The 20,627-nt window shown below is 38.6% G+C and overlaps 1 protein-coding gene across 4 annotated transcripts in view; it reads left to right on the top strand.

Annotated features, from left to right (window-relative positions):
- Window positions 1-20,627, top strand: part of LOC136257363 (beta-1,3-N-acetylglucosaminyltransferase lunatic fringe-like) — a 29,411-nt gene that overhangs the window by 7,679 nt on the left and 1,105 nt on the right. For 3 of the 4 annotated variants that reach the window (XM_066050534.1, XM_066050533.1, XM_066050535.1), the window contains 7 exons: window positions 2,206-2,275; window positions 2,322-2,364; window positions 3,833-3,913; window positions 5,542-5,698; window positions 6,148-6,189; window positions 8,632-8,720; window positions 11,772-11,836. In XM_066050534.1, the coding sequence (XP_065906606.1) occupies window positions 2,206-2,275; window positions 2,322-2,364; window positions 3,833-3,913; window positions 5,542-5,698; window positions 6,148-6,189; window positions 8,632-8,720; window positions 11,772-11,836 (547 nt within the window). Of the gene's footprint in view, window positions 1-2,205; window positions 2,276-2,321; window positions 2,365-3,832; window positions 3,914-5,541; window positions 5,699-6,147; window positions 6,190-8,631; window positions 8,725-11,771; window positions 11,837-20,627 lie in introns of all 4 variants that reach the window. The other variant, XR_010701928.1, reaches the window with a different exon arrangement.

The raw sequence follows: 20,627 nt of genomic DNA, 5'->3' as shown, positions 1-20,627 counted from the left end.
AGAGGCTCTGGCAGCCCGGCTTCCAGAACTCCACACTATTAAACAGTGAAGATGGATGGAGGTGACTGCCTGTTCAGTCAATATCATTCCATGGCCAATAGCATTCCTATAGCTTCCGTTTTGTCCCCCTGGGAGCATGCACTTGATAGCTAGTACGGTTATGCAGTACGCTTTCTGTGGCTGTCAGTCAAATCTCTCTTGAGATGCTATCCCGCTATAGGGACCTGCAAGTATATTGATTGCATGCTTTAAGTGATTGTGGTTCAAATGCATGTAAAAATCAGAGTGGAGATGCACTTATGGACCACTTTCACACCTCAGATCAAAGGAAAGCCAGTGCACATATATCGTGTATTGCACTGACTCAAAATGTTCTAGTGCGTATCTCATTACACACTGCCTTAACGAGTTATATGCACTGGTATGCACACCTAATAGGAGTGCACACTATTTCCAGAAATTATTAGATTTCTTTGATGTTATACTGTTATCTCTCCTGTTATATGGGGAATCAAGTAAGCTGTGATTGTGGGATTGAATTTTAATACATCAACAGTAGTTTGTTTTTTTTTACTTTGTAAATGTAGTATTTAAAATTACTATTAGCAAAAAGTAAAGCAAACTACTGTTTGGTGTATTAAAATAGAATCCCACATTCATAGCTTGTTTGGCAAAGTCAATCTCACAATCACAGCTTACTTGGTTCCCTATATAATAGAACGGTATAACAACTAAAGATTTTGCCAACTAGGTAAGTCTGTATGCTAAAGTAGAACATATTAGTTATACCATGGGCACTCGTGCTTTGCCTGTATATACGCACTTGCACTCAGGCCTGCGGCCCTTGTGCTTGTGTGTATATATCAGGCAAAGCACTCATGCCCGTGGTATAACTATTACATATAACAGCAGAAAACATTCAAGACCAAAAATACAGAAATTTACGAAAAGCAAATATGACCTAAGTCTGCTGTTATGTATATAATGTGTTAGTTAATTACTGTATTGCAATAATAGCCATTAAAACTACTGTTGGCGCATTAAAAATTCCATCCCACAATTACATTTTGTGTGGCAGAATTCAAGCCTGCAATCGCAGCTTACTTGGTTTCCTATATATGAGAAGAAGCATAAAAACATAACAGAAATATGATGATTTCTGACTGCTGCAGCCCTCGGAAAGTGCATATATATCAGGCAAAGCACTTGTGCTTGTTGTATAACTATCACATATCTATAATATATACACTGTATATACAAGTACACACAATAAAAAAGTTGGAATTTTTAAATTTGAGTATAGGGACCATAGCTCCCTCCCTGGTTCAATCCCAGGCTTTCTTTTTTTTCACTTTTGGGACCTTTTTGATGCACCGTTTTGTTCTATCTGTTCCATGCAATTTTTTATCCACAAACTCTTTTGCTTACAGTTTTTCAGCACTGGCACATAGACTGCCTTATATCATGGGACTCTTATAGCACTTTTGTGGTAGGGCAGGCAAATTACCGATGTACAGTATTTGTCCATCTGTGTGTTTGTCCAGTGTGTAGGTTAAAGCCTCTTCACACTTAATCTGTATGACACTTTGTTCATTACTGCTGTAGAAAATAAGCAACTTGCATGATTAGGCAGGTACATGTACTACTGTGAATCTGAAAAATGATATTACTGGCACCATGCAGATACCAAAGTTTACACCGAGGAACTGTGTGTGCAATTGTTTGACCTGGCACAACTATTTCACTAATCCTGCTTGCATCTAAACCTAGACCTGCTTAAAGGATCATAAAGGTCACATTTAAAATAAATAATAATGTTTAAATACCTGCATGCGGTTTGTTTGTATGGCAAGAGGTATTGCTATGTGTCACATTAATACTTAAAGTGTATAGCATAGGGACAGAAACTCGAACAGGAACTTACTATAAGATCTGTAAACTCCCATGCACTGGGGTTTAAAATAGTTATATCCCAATGATATCATTATTACAATTATGTACATTCATACAATGTGTGAGAATAACAATTATTTGAAGTAGTAGTATGCAGCATTCTTCCAGAGTATTGTACTTTGAGTGCCTCTAAATGTGGCTACTTGGCACCATTTCTGTTTATGAATTATGACCTCATTAATGAGACCACATTCCACCTCAATAATAAGACCTCATGTATTGTAGTAATATTCATGTGTACAATGTTTGTAGTTATCAATTGTGACTGATAGTTATACGTCATCTGAAAATGACGACAATGCTAAATTTATCAAAGAAGAAGGTACAGTGCTGAGTTTTATCCACAGACTATTAATTGTCTTGTATAGGATACCGGCTACTAATATCTGACTGTCCAGCCTCACATGAAATGTGAGTTTGTCATGTGACAAATTTCTTTCAAATGTATTTTCTTCCTTTTCTTTTTGTATGGCTGCCACTTCTCTTGATTTACCTGTAGACCTTTTTACAGACCGCATTTGAACACTAAGCTGTCTTGCATAAAGTGTTTTGTCTTTCCTACTTACAGTGTGACATGTCTTTAAAACATTGTATAGGGTTTACCTACGCAATGCAGGGGCGGATCCAGAGTTTGGAAAGAGGGGGGGCACCTTGCTGAAAAATAGTTGAAGACCAAAAAAAAAAGGTCAAAACAATAATAGCTAGTTATCCTTTACCAAATATATCATGTCTGTTAATAAAATCCTATTCATAGGTAAGCTACACTGCCTCATGAACATTGTGACTGCTTTATTAGAGTAATTGACTGCTCTATTAGAGTATCTCGATCTTGTATGCAATTTCTTGAAGGGGGGGGCATTTGCCCCAAATGCCCCATCCTGGATCCGCCATTGCGATACATGCATGTTTCAAGAGAGCAAATTGGCCACTTTTTTTTGACAGAAACAATCAAGTGACTTGAATGGTGGGTGTCATGGTCAAAAAGCCTGCTGTACTAAACTGCGTGGCCGACTAAAGAATTCAAGTAAAAGGATATGATGGAGAAAGTGTTTTGTGCGTGTTTGTGTTATACCCGCACTTAGCACATAGCATGCCCCCAGACATCCTAGAGTAGTGTCCCTTCAGCAGTGCTTGGTACTACTCCTTGAAGCTCTTCAACTCCTCCCCCCTCTCTTTTCTCTCTGTCTGTCTGTCACACACACACGCACGCACGCACATGCACACACACACACACACGCACACACGCACACACTTGTTTATGGTGGTGCTGAGCTAATTATATAAAATTGTACAATACCTATTTGTCACAGTCACATGTTTTATGAACTACCATATTTACTTGGTTAAATGCAGCACTTTCAATAGTAGTCACAGTTGAGTGGTGCCACAATCGATTTCAAAAATCAGGGCTTAAACATCATTTTTGAGCATTGGATGATGGCCGATTTTAAATAGTTGCTGCATCAATTTTTGGAACTAAGGTAATAAACACTGCGACATTTAACCAAATAAATACGATATGTTAGGATGGCCTGAACTCTACTAGTGTATCACTTACACTGTATATATTGATAGCCTGTGGTGTAGTCTTGTGCAAGTTTCCAGATTGTTCAGTAAAATACCATACGTATGTAATGCAATAATAATATCCAGTGGAACCTGTATAAACTGGTTGCTAATTGACTGTACCAAAGTTTCTTGGCCTCAGTAAGTGAGTGGTTGCAATGGTAGATTGCTACCTACATTCCTTACTTTGTTATGAGCTGATTTAGAGAGGTTGTAAGTCAGGTTCCACTGTCTTGTATTGTTTGAAGCTTTTGTGTATGTACTAAAGGCAGGAATGTATGTCTATATACATGCAATATGTATACTTGCTTAGGATAGATTTGTGTTGCAAAACAACTGCTGAATATCGTGCTTACTACAGTGATTTAGAGAAACACGAGAATGAAACAGAGAAGTAAGGTGCACTTCACATACATAACAATGGAAGAGGACAACCTCTTCCATTAGGATACCCTCCTCCTTATACCCTCTTCCTTATACCCTCTTCTACATTTATGTATTCTTGCTTATATAATGGATTCGTTATAACACCTTAGAGCCAGACAAAAGTTTTCAGACAGAATTACTCTAATAGAACATACATCTACCCACATTAATGATACTATAATAGAATAGCCACTTTAGACATGAACAGCCATCAGTTATTGTTATTTGAGGCAATGCCATATAATATAAACAACTGGCTGCTGGACTGCTAGTAGTGTACTAAGCACACCACCAACTGAATTAATAAATTTGGGTAAATGTGGTCGGTTGTAATAATGGCGGAGTATACTTATAGGAAGAAACAATAAGGGAAGTTTGTGTGTGTGTGTGCGCGCGCGTGTGTGTGTGGTGTGTGTACCATGTGAGACAGTGTAACCAGTGGCTAGAGCTAATCGAAAGTTCCAAGTTTGATGCTGCTGTTTCCTTCAAAAAAACTGTACTTACATTGTTCCAGTGTACCCAGCTGTATAATGGGTACCTTGGGGTATCTGGTGTCAACTGGGGAAGCAGCCCACCCAGCTGTAACCTCAATGGGTACCTGGTATTAACTGGGGAAGTAAATACACATCTGTTCTTGAATGGTGCATGGATATTCCAGTGCTGGTTCCATCTGTATGTGTGCGTGCGCGTGTGTTTACCATCACTTGTGAGACACGGTACAGTCTCCTGCGGCTACCCCAGGAGGATTTGCCTGTGTTGGCTCCTAGCACCTGAGTAGCGCACCTGTAGGTATCCCAATGCTTGTTCACTGGGCAGGCATGCCCATGCCAGCGGTAGCCAAAGCCTCACTTGTTGTTTCGTGTGTATGTATGTGTTTATACATAACAGAGCTCTATTGTTTATATGCTTATTTGAATCTTTATACAGTGCATAAAAGAACAAATACATGCTCTTATTATGTACGTATGTACGTAAGTATAGCAGCAGTCATGTGATTGAATTACACTGAAAGTGTAGTGATAAGATGTAATGGGGTTCACTAACCTAATTTTTTTGAAATTTTGAAGATAGGGCTGCAATGGCGGATCCAGGATGGGGCATTTGGGGAAAATTCCCCTCCCCCCCTCCTCCCCCTTTGTGGAGGAGCCATGCTTCTTTTGATTGAAATGCTAAACCTTGTCAGGCCATAATCAATTTATATAACTTGTATATCACTACCATTTATTGCAAACCGTCATCTAAAACAAGTCAAAGCAGCTGTCAAATTGTCACTCAGCACCTTCGCGCATACTAAGTGCCTCTAAATATAATTATTGTGTTGTAGGTACCTAACCTTTGAACAGCTTTTTAAAGACTATAAATAAGCAGTGAGACAGTACTAAGAGGTGATTATTTGCTGCTTCAAAAACACAGGAGAATCTGCTCTCCCCCAACCACCTACAACTTAGCCTGGATGCGCTCCTCCCTTGCCAGCTCCTTAATCTGCCCCTGGGTTGATCGGAATAGTGAGGGTGCACCCCTGTATATTGTAGAACGTTGTTTCCAGTAATTGATCAGTTTCATGAGATTGTTCCAAAAATTGTTATTTTATTTTAGATATCAATGGTTCTGCCATTTTGACGATGACATGTTTGTCAACGTTCCAGCACTTAGCAATTTGTTAAGTAAATATGATCCCCGTGATCCACTGTACATTGGAAGATGGGATGATGTATCCTGGCATGGGCCTATGTCTGAAGTGCACTATGTTGGGGTATGATGGATGTGTAGATGTAGTAATGCTATACGTACGTATATCTAAGATATGCCATATCAAGGAGTTCAGTCTGCAACCAAAGTCAAAATCAATGGTCAAAACAGTACTAAATCAATAGGATTTGAAACTCAGTATAATTATTTGTTGTAAAACACTGAGATAGGCTCACCAGTCAAGGTATAGCTTGTCCCATGAAGACTTTGACAACTATTACAGATCTAACTACAGTATGGCTAAAATGACTCACCCTTGAAATAAATATTGGTTAAGCATTTAACTGGTGTGGATAAATATGGTATATATATTTAAAATATGATACAGTGTGTATGTGCATGTTTCACTAACTCATTCACAAGTTGTTTTGTGTTTTTTTGTTGTTTAACATGTACAGTACAGAGTATAATGAGTCCAGATTCTTTTAATGGTATAAATATCGTGTCATATAGCTCAATGCCAAAGAGCAAGAAAATATCAAAAGACTTAATCAGGTATGTAAGTTTCTAAATTGTACAGTGTATCACAAGTACACAAAAAATTGGAATTTTCAACTAGAGTAGGGACCATAACACATCGATAAAAAGTACTGAAACAAGCTGGAATAGTGCATAATATTAAATCACAGTAAAACAATAAGAAGTGTTACATCCCTACTGTTCATTTCCATTATGGTATTTTGAGCACAGTAGCACTTCTTGTTGTTTTACTGTCGTGCACTATACTCCAGCTTTCTTATCAATGTGCTTTGGTCCCTACTCTAGTTGAAAATTCCAATTTTTTTGTGTACTTGTTTGTTGACTTTTTTGTAAAATAAATTTATTAAGAATGGTGAACCCATGCAGCATCAAAAGAAAGAAGTGGCGCTGTGCACCCCAGCCATCAATTATCGTCTGAAAAGTGAGGTCATTACGCTTCGTTGTCAGCTATGATCAACCCGTTCCACAGCAGTACGAATCAAGAACTGTTTGAAAAGCACCTCTGTAATCAAAGTAGCCACTATGAAAACTACTGACAATTTCCATTACATAAGGAAGCCATCACGTACTACCACCAATCCGACACTTTTCGCTGTTAGCAAAGATGAATGGGACACAAAGGAGGACACTGGTAAGTGCATAAAGAATACATACATTGTATGTACTGCGGTATGCCAAAAGGCACGTGTCCAGCTGAAGTGATGTCAAATGGTGAAAAAATCAAGCCCGTAGCCTTAGCCATTATCGAGTTACACTTGTCTGAAGGCATCAGTTAGTCAGTTACCCAGTCAGTTAGTCAGTCAGTCAGTCACTAGAAAATTCCATGTGATAATTTTTGTAAAAAAATTCCATAGCAGCTGTTGAAAGTATTTTGGGTCGATCTGAAGGCTTGTTTGGGCTACAATACTGCCTCATCATCAGGGAAAAGTGAGGCTGGTCATGTTTATCATGTGCCCACCCAAACCTTGGTGGTCATCAGTACATCTAGAAATTGTAGCAAAAGTAACATGATACTTCTTTTTAAGGCACATGTAGTCAGCGTCATGATATTGGTTGCATATTGTGGCCATAGACAGAGTTGCAGGCATGAACAACAACAAAGTATGTTTTTGTGGCTGAATCACACCAGAGAAACCCGTGTTTTGCCTGTAGTTGTAAGCTGGTAGGTTGTATTTAGATAGGTTGGACTTACTTTATACGTAGCTAGTAACAAATATGTACGTAATATATTACTAGTTACAGCCCTCAAAGTAACCAGTAGTCTCATTACTTTTTTCTGTGAGTAATATGTAACTGTAGCGGTATAGAAGTAATGAGTAACATCAAGAGTTCATAATATATATACTAAGGAGAGTATCCTACTCTCATATACCCCTGTAGAAAGGCGTATCATGAAGTTATGACGTAACGTCAAGATGTTGTGGTTTGTGATGTACAGGAAGCCGTAAAAGTGCAAGAATCGTTAGCGCCGTTTCACACTTGCGACGCTCAGGATAGCCATATTCGCGAATGGCCTAGTAAGAAACGCCTACGAAGCGGTCTTAACCCATGAAGGAACGATTGTAGTTGGGTGAGAAACGCTTAGAGCTGGAGTTAATTTGGTTGCTAGCGACGTTGGTAGGCACCCGTTCAATCGATACCATGTTCAACTAATGACATCATTAATTATACAAAGAAAAACGGGCGAACTCAGAAGTGTTACGTCATAACTTCACGATACGCCTTTCTACTGGGGTATATGAGAGTAGGATACTCTCCTTAGTATATATATTATGAACTCTTGGTAACATGTAATGAGTATTAGAGTAACGGCCCCAACTCTGGACACAAAGGAGGACAAAGTCCATGATGCATGCAGTTACGTACTGTGGTATCAGTAATCAACCCTGTTTTGGTGATATCAGACTTGTATTGTAAAGCTATAAATGCCTGATACTAACCGATACTGTAAATGACATCATTTAATTACTTTTCAAGATGGCACTTATAAGCTCCTGGCAGCGTTAATCATGCATCGAATGAAGTCAAGCAAGAGCTCGTCTAAGCCATGAATTCGTTGAAAGAAGCCAGTTACTGCATTATTAGTACAGTGGAAACTGTAATAAGCCACAAAATAAGATTCATTGAAGCCGTACACCACTGTTATCCTCTGATTGATGGCCACAAAACCAGCAAACTGTAGTTGATGAGATTAGCAACTGTGTTTAGTAAAGCTGGTTTATTAGCTAGCTTGGAATTACTAACTATTCTTGTGAGAAATGCCTGTGTGGCAAAGTATCGCTATTGGATCGGTATTGGCCAGTTCTGCTTCAAATGTATCAGTATCGGATCGATACTGAAAAAGTGGTATCGGTGCATCACTACCAGTAGTATAAACCTTCATGATACCTATTCTGTATGATGTAATACATACAATAGTAAAGACAACCTCTACATACAATTGTCCTTTTGATGTAGACCATTAAAATGAAGAAGTATTGGTATGGTAATGGCTGTGGATACTGTGTCAGTCATGCCTTAATGATGGAAGCTAGAGACTACTTCACGTATGTATGTATGTATGTATGTATGTATGTATGTATGTATGTATGTATGTATGTATGTATATATGTATGTATGTATGTATGTATGTATGTATGTATGTATGTATGTATGTATGTATGTATATATGTATGTATGTATGTATGTATGTATGTATGTATGTATGTATGTATGTACGTATGTATGTATGTATGTACGTACGGATGTATGTATGTACCACTTTCACACCTCAGATCAAAAGGAGCCACCTGGGCTACATTTTGTATGTAAAGCCCAGCTAGCCGGGCTACATATGAAATGTAGCCTGGGCTACATCTGAATGTAGACATCTGGGCAGCAATTATATAGACATTAATTATTAAGGCTGAAATCGATTGTGGGATCGATTAATCCTCACATGATTAGTATGCACAACTTAGATTTTGCCATGACAACCACTCAGATGGAGAGAATTTTGTTATCCTTGCTATCGTACGAGTTGAAAAACGTTGGGCTAAGGTGAGAACTAGTGCTATAGCTTATTCATCAATCATTTCCGCACGTTTCTGAATGCAGACCATAACCTCATCACGAAGTTACCACTCTGCACGATATAACCACTATACAAGCAAGCTTACCTTTCTAGTCCTTTAGAGTCCTTTAGTAAACTCCATAATTATTCCATAAATGAATCAGTAGTACTGATTAAAACATTAAACTCGCGTAACCAAAATTCTCCGTGATATCTCTAGGATTTGTTCATTGTAACCAAATGTAACCAGAACGTACTAGCTGCTGACCCATAATTGAAAATTTTAGGAATTCATATATAATATATCCACTGGTTGCAGTTGTATTGGCTTGGGTGATTGATCAATGATTGACCACCCTGTGCAGGCTATCAGCCTGATATGGATGGGAAGTGTTACATATTTGCTGTAACAGGCAAATGAATGTCCTCCACCCTCAAGCATACATTTCAGACAAAGCCCTCATGCTTGTGTTACAACTATTGTACGTACATTACAGTATGTATGTGTAGTGTGTGTAGTGTGTGTAGTGTGTGCGCGTGCGTGTGTGTGTGTGCACACGCATCATGTATGTATGTACGAGTGTAGTGTGTGCGTGTGTGTAGTGTGTGTGTGTAGTGTGTAGTGTGTGCATGTGTGTGCGTGTGCGCGCATCATGTATGTATGTATGTATGTACGTGTGTGTGTGTGTAGTGTGTGCGTGTGTGTAGTGTGTGTGTGTGTGTAGTGTGTGTGTGTGTGTGTGTGCGCGTGTGCGTGCGTGTGTGTGTGTGCACACGCATCATGTATGTATGTAGGTATGTATGTACGTGTGTGTGTGTGTGTAGTGTGTGTGTGCGTGTGTGTGTGTGTGCATGTGTGTGTGTGCATGTGTGTGTGTGTGTGTGTGTGTGTGTGTGTGTGTGTGTGTGTGTGTGTGTGTGTGCGTGCGCGCGCATCATGTATGTATGTATGTATGTACGTGTGTATGTATGCACGTGTGTTTTTTGTATGTGTGTGTGTGTGTGTGCATGTGTGTGTGTGTGCGCGCGCGCATCATGTATGTATGTATGTACGTGTGTATGTATGCACGTGTGTGTGTGTGTGTGCGCGCATCATGTATGTATGTATGTACGTGTGTTTGTATGTGTGTGTAGTGTGTGTGTGTGTATCATGTATGTATGTATGTGTGTACACCCTTAATGGGATTGTAACTGGGTTGTAATATGAGTAATAGTATCTTTGTACAGTTTGTAAATCATTAGCAATACTCAATTTCATACCATCCAAATTGTATATCCGCAATTTCAACCAATTTCAACCAATGAAGGCTGGGCTATTATGCTATATTGTATGTTGGAATCCTACGTACTGTATGTCACTATTGTCAATCAGCTCATTTGCACTAGCACTCTATTTAAACTGTCTCGAACCAGAGTGATTCCTACAGACCTTCAGCACTTGTGCTGTAAATCCTTAATAAATAAACTAACATCCATTTGGTTCCACATGGGGTACTTTAAGATAACAAGTCACCCTCTAGAGTTCCTTGGATACATATACATGAATTTGACAAGGAGAAAACATCCTGACCACCTGGCAGACTCCTGTAAGCGTTCGAGCATTAATCGGATGGCTGCAGATTCGAGGCTGCCTAGGTCCAGTCATGGATTTTTTTGTCCTTTCTCCACCTTTTCAAACACGCTTTCTGTAACAACTTTAAAACAGGCTGTAGGATCAGGTTTCCTACAGACATTCAGCACTTGTGCTGTAAAGCCTTAATAAATAAAGATGAAAAATAAAAAGATTTCTAGCAAAGTGTAAACGCACATCATATCAAACTGCTCTAAAATGGACCTGTAGGGATAATAGTCCAGCTAATCTGGTTTGCTCCACCTTACAATAAAAAAGTTGAAGTTTCCCTTTAATACATGCAGATACATGGGATAAGGATACAGAATCCTACAACTAATATGGCAACTGTTTCGTTGGATTGAAGGACAGGAAGGTATTAGCTAGATGATATAGAATAGCAGGCTCAAGAACAACTTGTAAGCTAACAAGTACATGTATGAATAATTGGTTCACCAACTCCACAAAGTTGCAATAATGTCTCCGAAATTTTTAAGACTTTACTCACAGCTACTAACCTGACACCACAACAGAACAGTAACCCTCAAATATCACAACTTTGATGAAAATATGATTGTGAGTTCAGGCTTTGTTGACTGAACTGAGCTACATCTCTGTAGTATAAACACGAGTCAAGAATTAATCTGGATTACACCACCCAGAGCAATCACACCACCCAGAGCAATCTGTAGTGTGAACAGGCTTTGTATGATGACAAAAGTAGTGTTAATGCATCCAGGGTTTTTCCCCAAGCAAACAGAGCATTAAAACTGTCAGTTTGCTAACCATTTTGTTAATTGTATTGTACATCCTGTAAATCTAACCAAAAGAATTTTAGTGTTTTTATTAACCTTTAATAGGGAGACCCTATTGAGTATTAAAGTATTCATTCACTTTCTTGATGTTTTAAATTTGTGTGCATGTATTTGATTGTAGTGGGAATCTTAGTTTCTGTAATTTCACTTGGACTCCTGATGATGTCTCTGTTGCAGTTATTTTTAGTAAGTGAAATAAATAAGTTGATAAGTTCATAGTGATATTATTAGGTGAGGGTTTAAGGGTCAGGTGACTCAGGTATGGTGCACACAATATGTAAAATCCTTTAAATAGAACTGCTAAGACATAGAAAAACCCATGACTGCTCTATTAGGATATATAACTAACTACAGTCATTCATCTCTTGTTTCACTATTTTTATTGCACAGATCCCTATTTCATTTTTAAATTAACAATATTTTAAAATACTAGTTTGTTTAGTTTTTTGTTGCAGCACAGCTAGCTACAGTGTAACTTGTTATTGTTCTATTAGAATATCACACGTAACTGTTGTATTAGAGTATCTCGAGTCAGCCAAGGGGTGTGCAGCTAGCTAGAGCAATAAGAGGTGAGGTTTAAGAGGTGTGGTCTCCATACTCTATCGCTATTAGTCAACTTAGATCTTTATTTGATAGGTGTGGTCATGAACTTATCGCGAACAGGATCCCAATCGCAAAGTCGCAGATATTTAGCTAGTATACCTTTTATAGTAGTACCAGAACTGAAGCTCTTCTGAAATCCAGCTCTGAAGTAATTCTGTGGCATCTAACTATGCTGCTGAAGAAAGTGTTGATACAAATAATTAATGCCTCAATATAGTTTCATTGGATGAAGAAGACGAGCAGCCTGATTGAATATTAAAGAAAAGACAAGGCGCAGAGGGCCTACACTTGTAGGAACCCCAAAAGGCACATCCCACTGGTGAGTTTGTTATTGTGGCATAGAGTGGTGGCCGTGCGCTGCTTCATTTGGCCTCTGTCTTTGTGACTAGTGTGGTCAGGCAGTGAGACAGTGATGCAGTGAGACAGTGATGCAGTGAGACTAAATTTGAGTTTTGGCAATTTTTTTAAAGATTCTACAGTATATCCGGCCACCTGTGTTTTTTCCTTTCTTTGTCTCATTTTCTGTTTCACCTTATTGTTAGCTACTGTAGGTTAAATAATGTTTAAGTTTCTAGACTAGTTCCTGTTTGTTAGGTTAGGGTAATCGGCTACAGCACATGTTGCTGTCAGACTTTCAGTGCTGGCCACTGTAAAACTGTAATAATAATAAAGTGACTGACTGCTCTATTAGAGTATACAGTACTATACAATACAATGGACTTACTTCCACCACATTATCTTGCAAGCACCCTCTCCCCAACACCTGACAAGCAGGCAAAACACTGGCAGTGTTAAGCCAACTCGGTCACCTGCAAAACAGCTAAAGCACACGTTGATCAGTGAAACTACTTAATACTAACGTGGATGATGGCTGGTCGCTTTGACGCTAGATTAACACCTATTCCAAAAATGCACTGGAAATGATTGGAATGTAAATCACGTGCTGATCTGTTTTGATCAGTATTAAATAGAGTTGTCGTACCGTTTCAATCACTGGCACGAACACTACTGATTATTATACATTTGTGCCTTTGTTCACTGGCAATCCAAACCCCAAGTTCTTAGGCCTTGTAATTTTCTCAAACATTAATTATTATTTATTAATGTAACCCCATTTCTTATCTGTAGTACTTGGATGCATGTACAGCAAAAGTTATCAACTCTTTCATGATAGAACTATATCTCCATGCTTACTGAGTCCTTCCCCATGTCCATGGCCTATTTTTCCACTTCTGTTTTTAAGCTGGAACAGCCCAAACTTGGCCATGTTTTCTACCTCAGATTCCATTTACATGCGAGAAAGGTCGTACTATAAAGAGTTAGCTCTACTCACATACATAGATTTTTTGTTAATCAAATTAAACCAGGAAGCGTAACCTGTGCACAAAGGCTTGCTCTATAATAAGATGCAATATAAGTACTAAGGTATCCTAACTAGTGTTGCACTACTTGCAATCCCTTGCAAGAAAATTTTTCCAGAAGCCAATATACTGGCAGAGGCAGCATTGTCTAGACATTTCTTGATGTACTCAACTCAGGATGAACAAAATTTAATATATTAAATTGTCTCATAGTAATTAGGGATGTTAAGGTGGTCAGCAACTGAAGATATTCAACTTTATTCTGTTTCCCGTCTTGGGCAACCTGAACATGCTGAACAGAGTCAAGAGGGAAAGTTAATTCCAGCAGTACCATTGCTGGTTTAATGCAGTAGGGCAGCTACTTAAAACATGGGCAGTCATAGGACAGTTTGAGTCACAAAGCAAGTACTTCTTATCACATTGAGTTGACCACAGGCAGAGTATCAGATGTTGCACACAGGAGGAATTAAGAAGGATAGTCGGAATAATCATTATCATCTATTTGCATTGCGACATTGCCAAGCCACAACTGGAGGCCGAGTTCCTGAAGCTGTAAGTCAGTGAAAGCACTGACACAAGCTAGTAAACTTAGTTTTGCTTCACTGGAGACATGGGTAATGCTTGGGCAACAAATCCCAGGGTAGTACAGTACGACACATGTAGCACTCCTGGGACAAATTCAGCCTTTTCTTTAGAAAATGAGTGGCAATAGATTCCAGTTTTGAAATGGACCAGCTGGAGACAGCATCAACACACTGGTGAAACAATGAAATTATATAGTTTCTATAAATCCATAGCTTATACTTGCCACTAATGGGGAACAGATCAGTTGCAAGTCAGACAGACGGCATACCATGTGTTCATTTGCAGCCCTCTTTCAATTTATTAAACTGTGAGATGTGCTGGAGCTCTGTTTCTACTTCAGCTTATTACCTCCAGTCTTACTTTCATTCTATACAAGCTAGACTTCTGTTTTATGATTCATTTTGTGGGTACCACCATATGGTGCCATACTGTGTATGATTGCATACATGCTGACCACAATATACAGTACATAGCTGACCACAACGCTTTAGGATTAGGATTCCTTCAGTTAGTGGGCTAGTGAAAAGTTTCTATACTGTCTCCAGCTGGGTTGATAAGTGCACAATCTCTGACTACTTAACTTACACTCATCTGAATTGCCAGCAGTTTTATGACTAGTAGCTAGTTCAGTGTAGCATCTTGTGTGTGTTTTCAGTAAGGACACCAAGTGTGATGACAATGACTTGAGACAATTATCATGCACGCAAGAACTGCATAGTGGCTTGGCTCATAAGAATGCATGTGTCATGCCTTATCATACAGTACGATAGTACAGTGGATCCTTGCTTATCTGAACCTCAGTTATCTGAGCACCTTGGTTACACCAAATGTGACTGTTCTATTAGAGTATTTTGTTATCAGTGTGCATTCTATTAGAGTAAATGATGGTTCTTTTAGAGTAGTTAAACGAAGTTCTGTATATAAATCATTGAGCTTCAGCTATCTGAACGATCTCGCTTATCTGAACACTTTTGGCTAGCAATAAAAATAGAGCTGTTCGGATAACTGAGGATCCACTGTACCATATAGTAGGGACCACACAAGGTGTGGGCGGGGCCCATGAAAAAACATCACCTAAAAACCAGCCTCACTATTCCCTGATGACAATGAGGCAGTATTGGTTAGGTATAACTAAACCCAAACAAGCCTTCAGATCAACCCTAAACATTTTCAACAAGTTGCTACGGAATTTTTTTATTATTTTTTACTTATTAAACGGAACTTTCTACTGACTGACTGCCTGAATGACTGACTGATGCCTTCAGACAAGTGTAACTCGATAACGGCTAAGGCTACGGGCTTGATATTTTCACTGTTTGACGTCACTTCAGCCGGATACACGCCTTTTGGCATACCATAGTATGTACAATGCATTCTTCATGGACTTACCAGGGTCCTCCTTTGTGTCCCATTCATCTTTGCTGACAGTGAAAGGTGTCGATTTGGCGGTAGCACATGATGGCTTCCCTTTGTAATAGAAATCGTCTGTATTTTTCATAGTGGCTATTTTGATTGCAGAGGTGCTTTTCGAACAATTCTTGATTCGTAATGCTGTGTAATGGGTTGAACATAGCTGACAACAAAGCGTAATAGATACTTCACTTTTCAGATGATAATTGGTAGTTGGGGCATGGCGCCATTTCTTTCGTTTGATGTGGTATGCGTGGGTTCACCAGTCATAATAATTTTATTTTACAAAAAAAAAGTTAACAAACAAATACACAAAGAAATTTGGAATTTTCAACTAGAGTAGGGACCATAGCACATTGATAAAAAGTACTGAAACAAGCTGGAGTAGTGCACGATATTGAATCACAGTAAAACAATAAGAAGTGTTATATCCCTACTGTGCTCAAGATACCATAATGGAAATGCACAGTAGGGATATAACACTTCTTATTGTTTTACTGTGATTTAATATCGTGCACTACTCCAGCTTGTTTCAGTACTTTTTATCGATGTGCGATGGTCCCTACTCTAGTTGAAAATTCCAATTTTTTTTTGTGTACTTGTATTATGTACTTATACATTCACAAATCATGGTGTCAATATCAGAGATTACAAACTAAGTACAATAAAGTATCTAATGCAGGAACGGATCGGGGGGGGGGGGGGGGGGGGGGGGGGTTCAAAGGGTTCCATGTAACCCCCCTTTTTGGAAGAGCCTCAATATTACTTGATTAGCACTGCCAAGTTTTTCTCTAATTCAGTACACCAAAATCAGTCAAATAATAGTGACAAAAACACTCATTTTATCTTTCTTTACTGTGAAATCACTTGGAACTGCTACCCCAGCATCTTCGTATGCAATAGGCACCTCTAATATTGTTTATTGTATTGGAGTTGTGGTATTAAATGCACAACCACTAACTTATAACTGATTATCAGAGTTTCAAGTCAGCATACAGCATCTGGTGTGTTTTCATGACTGTATGAGGATGCTAATGTGACGACAATGACCTAGAGTCCTAGGTCTACAACTATACACATGTAGTATGACAACAGCTGCTCAATATTAGGAATGTGTATATATATAGTCTTGTCCATAGCCAGCCCAACAAACTAAAGTAGAGCAGTAAAACTGTCAATTTGCTAGCAACATCAAAGTAAATTTGTCAATTATATACATTCTTTTTTCGCATCAAAAGAATTTTGAGTAAAGTAGAGAACGGTGCTGCACTGCTCTACCGCTCTTTAGGGAAGCCCCTTAGTAGCCAATAACAATCACATAAATACTCTAATAATGCAGTCAAGTGCATCATTATTATTAACAAAGCTTGCACTAAACTTGACAGCTATTAAATGTAATGCTCTGTCTACAACAATTGTCATTATCAATAAAACAAATCTATTACTGGATTAATATGTACTAGTAATAGCATGGGTAGCAGTGAAATTTGGGATAAATACCACGAGTGTTGTATTGGAAATGGGGATAAATTTCATGAGGCGAAGCCAAGTGAAATTTACCATTTCCAATACAACAAGAGTGGTATTTATCCCAAATTTCACTGCTACCCATGCTATTCCCAGTTAACACCATACTCGCTGCATATACGCATGCTGTGCATTAGCATTGCTATGTATGCAATTTGTCACTATGTACTAAACATGCGTAAACACTAATTGGCGCTACATTGTTAACATAAATTCTAGCCAATTGCAATTACAACTTTTTCACTGCTACCAGTGAAATACGGGATAAATTTCACTGCTACTATTGAGACTTTTGTATCGGCAGTGAAACAGGTATGGTATTGGTGTAAAAAGTACACAAACTAGTTGAATAGAAAATTGAAAATTTTAGAAGGGGAATAAGAAAAAGCCATGAAACAAGAAGGGGTCGCTGGGGGTGGTAATGTACTTAAACCACAAATCCCTATTTTGACTCATCTCAAAATGGTGGTTATGTAAAATTTACGACAGAGAGTCTAAATATGGATTTTTAGTCACATTACCTACCACCCAAGCGATCCCTCTTGTTTCATGGTTTTTTCAGCAACTTATATTCCCTTTCATCTAGTGCATTAAGGTGGACAATTATTTTGCAAGTTTAACTTACTTGTAATGTAACTGTCAACAGTGTTGGACCATTACTTTTAAAAAGTAATATATTACTTGTTACTGTCACTGCGATGAAATGCGTTACAGCTACGTAAACTTTGTACATTGTGTAATATGTAATATAACATATTACTAGTTAGTTTTAAGCTGAATTACAATAACACGCTAGTGAAGTAGCACGTTAGTGCTTCGTTGCATAATAATAATATTGCAGTAACATGCTAGTACTTCATTATGTAATAATAAAAATTATAAATTTAAAAATGAGGTAGGGATCCAAGCGATAAAAAGTAGTGAAACAAGAGATGAATGATGGTAGCTATTACAGCATAGCTTGGTGGGAAATCCCTACTTTGGCATGGTATAGTAATTATTTTGTGTTAAATGCCGAAGTAGGGATTTCCCACCGAGCTATGCTGTAATAGCTACTATCGTTCATCTCTTGTTTCACTACTTTTTATTGCTTGGATCCCTACTTCATTTTTAAATTTAAATTTTTGATATACTAGTTTGTTTAGTTTTTTTGTTAAAGCATACAACTAGCTATAAACATGTGACTGTTCTATTAGGGTGACTGCTGTATTAGAGTATCTCGAGTCAGCTAGCCTGCAAAGATGTGCGCTTGAAAAGGGATGTGGTCACCATGGTTTCAATTGATTATTAGAGCATCCTGAATCAGCCTATCAATTTGAAGGTGTGTGGTCACTAGCTATTCGATTATAAATACAGCTAGCATAAAAGGGGTGTGGTCATCGTGGTTTCAATCGATAATGCGTAGAATAAAGAATGGGCATGATACTGTGACTTATCGTGAAGATACAAGTGGCTATCTAGTACCGGTATCTCCATACCATACAGTAGCATTTAGCGCCTTAAATAATTTGTGGCATCTATTATGTTGCTTAAAGAAAGTGTTGATATGGAAAATTAACACCTCGATATGGTTTTGTTGGATGAAGAAGAAGACAAGCAGCCTATTGAAGATAAAAGAAAATATAAGGTACAGAGGGCACACACTCATTGGAACCCCAAAAGGCACACCCCACTGGTGAGTTTGTTATTGTGGCATAAAATGGTGGCCGTGCGCTGCTTCATTTGGCCTCTAGGCTTGCAACTGTGGTCAGTCAGGCAGTCAGGCAGTCAGTCAGTCAGTCTAAAATTTCGAGTTTTGGTGATTTTTAAAAATTCTATATCCGGCCACGTGTAAGTATTTTGTTATATTTAATGCCGTGTTATGTATTATATGGACTTGTACTATTCCGTAAATGTGATTTTTGTCTCGTAAGATGTCTCTAGGATGGTTTTCAAAGGCTGAATTTTTGGCGGCACACGAAAGTTTCACCCAGATCCCTACTTAAACGGTACTACCGTACTGTTTGATTAGTAAGGCCATGAAAAGTTCATTATATGTTTTATTTTGCTGAATGAATTACATAATCACCATACAATAAATACTAGTTAAAGCACCGCCGCGAGTGCAATATGGAAAAAAATAGCACAAAGGCGTGGGTGAGAGACTAATACAGCACGAGGCGAAGCCGAGTGCTGTATTAGGTTCGAGACCATGCCCTCATGCTATTTTTTCCATATTGCACTCGCGGCGGTGATTTAACTGGTTTATTGTACTAAAGTAGTGGCTGCGAAGAGTTGGGGTGACGCCAAGTAGCAAGAGGTGAGTGCCTATCCACGTAAGCTCAAGACCGTGTGTATTCACTGCAGTGATTAACATTATTCATACTCGTTCATACTGCCTCCAACGTCAGAGCACCAGCGTGATGAAGCTAGCTAGCTACATAGCTTTAATTGATTTGAGCTGCCGAGAGCGACAGTAAGTGGCCAACTGCTTCTTTCTCGGTTGAGGCCTGGCTTAAAGCCCATGAGTAAGTCTGTGACTTTGTTATAGAGAGGCTTGCTATTGTGTTTGGCGGGTGAGTGCATTTATAGAAGCCATGGTGTGGCGCTGGGAACGATACCACGAAGGCAACTGGAGTGGATTAACTTATCGTGTTCCACCTGGCTTTACAACGTGGACAGGAGTCATTTTGTACTGTTGATAACGCCATGTGCTCTGTTCCTTTTCGCTAAGAATGGCTTTCAGGGTAATTCGCCCACTTGTGTTTAGGTCATGGCATTGTTCTATGTGTTTATGATACGTCATAATTGTTGAATGGCTTCATAACATTGCAGTGGTTTGGTGAAAAGAATGCGATAATGTGTCTGGCATTGGTCATGCTTTGGTCAACTTGTTTACTGTTTCAACAGTGCTGTATTGGGATCAAAGGGAAAATACAGCACACTTGGGCAAATACAGCACAGTTGAAATAAATACAGCACCCTGCCAGCTTTGAAGTGTGCAGCCAGGTGTACAATATGGAAATAAAAGTACACTTTTCACTTTGATCTTTTCACCCAAAGTACAATAATTCATAATATTTTATATCTGTTGAAAAGTTTTCATCTCTTGTAAATACTTTTTTCTTATAAAGATGCACTAACTTTATACATTAGCTTTGTTTTTCCCTATAATTCCATATACTGCTATGTCAAATGTGTACCACAACAAAAAGTTGCAAAAAAAATATAAAATAAAAAGCCTGGTCACCTGGTCACCTGGTCACCTGGTCACCTGGGGAATTGGTAGGACCAGAAACATAAAATTAACTTTGCATGGCCTAATGCTACTTTAGTAACACATGACTTATGTAAAGTAACTTTCCGTTAGATACTACTAGCATAAGAAATGTAGCACGTTATATTACTTCGTTACTAATTATGTAATGCATTACTGTTAAGTCAATAGCCAGTAAATACCATATATACAAAGCCCCAGAATGTTTTCATGTAATCTCCAGTAAAAAAAAGGG

Source organism: Dysidea avara, chromosome 6 (assembly GCF_963678975.1).
Source record: "Dysidea avara chromosome 6, odDysAvar1.4, whole genome shotgun sequence".
Taxonomy (NCBI): domain Eukaryota; kingdom Metazoa; phylum Porifera; class Demospongiae; order Dictyoceratida; family Dysideidae; genus Dysidea; species Dysidea avara.
Note: the sequence above shows the minus strand (reverse complement) of the source record. Positions and strands in the feature narration are given on the sequence as shown.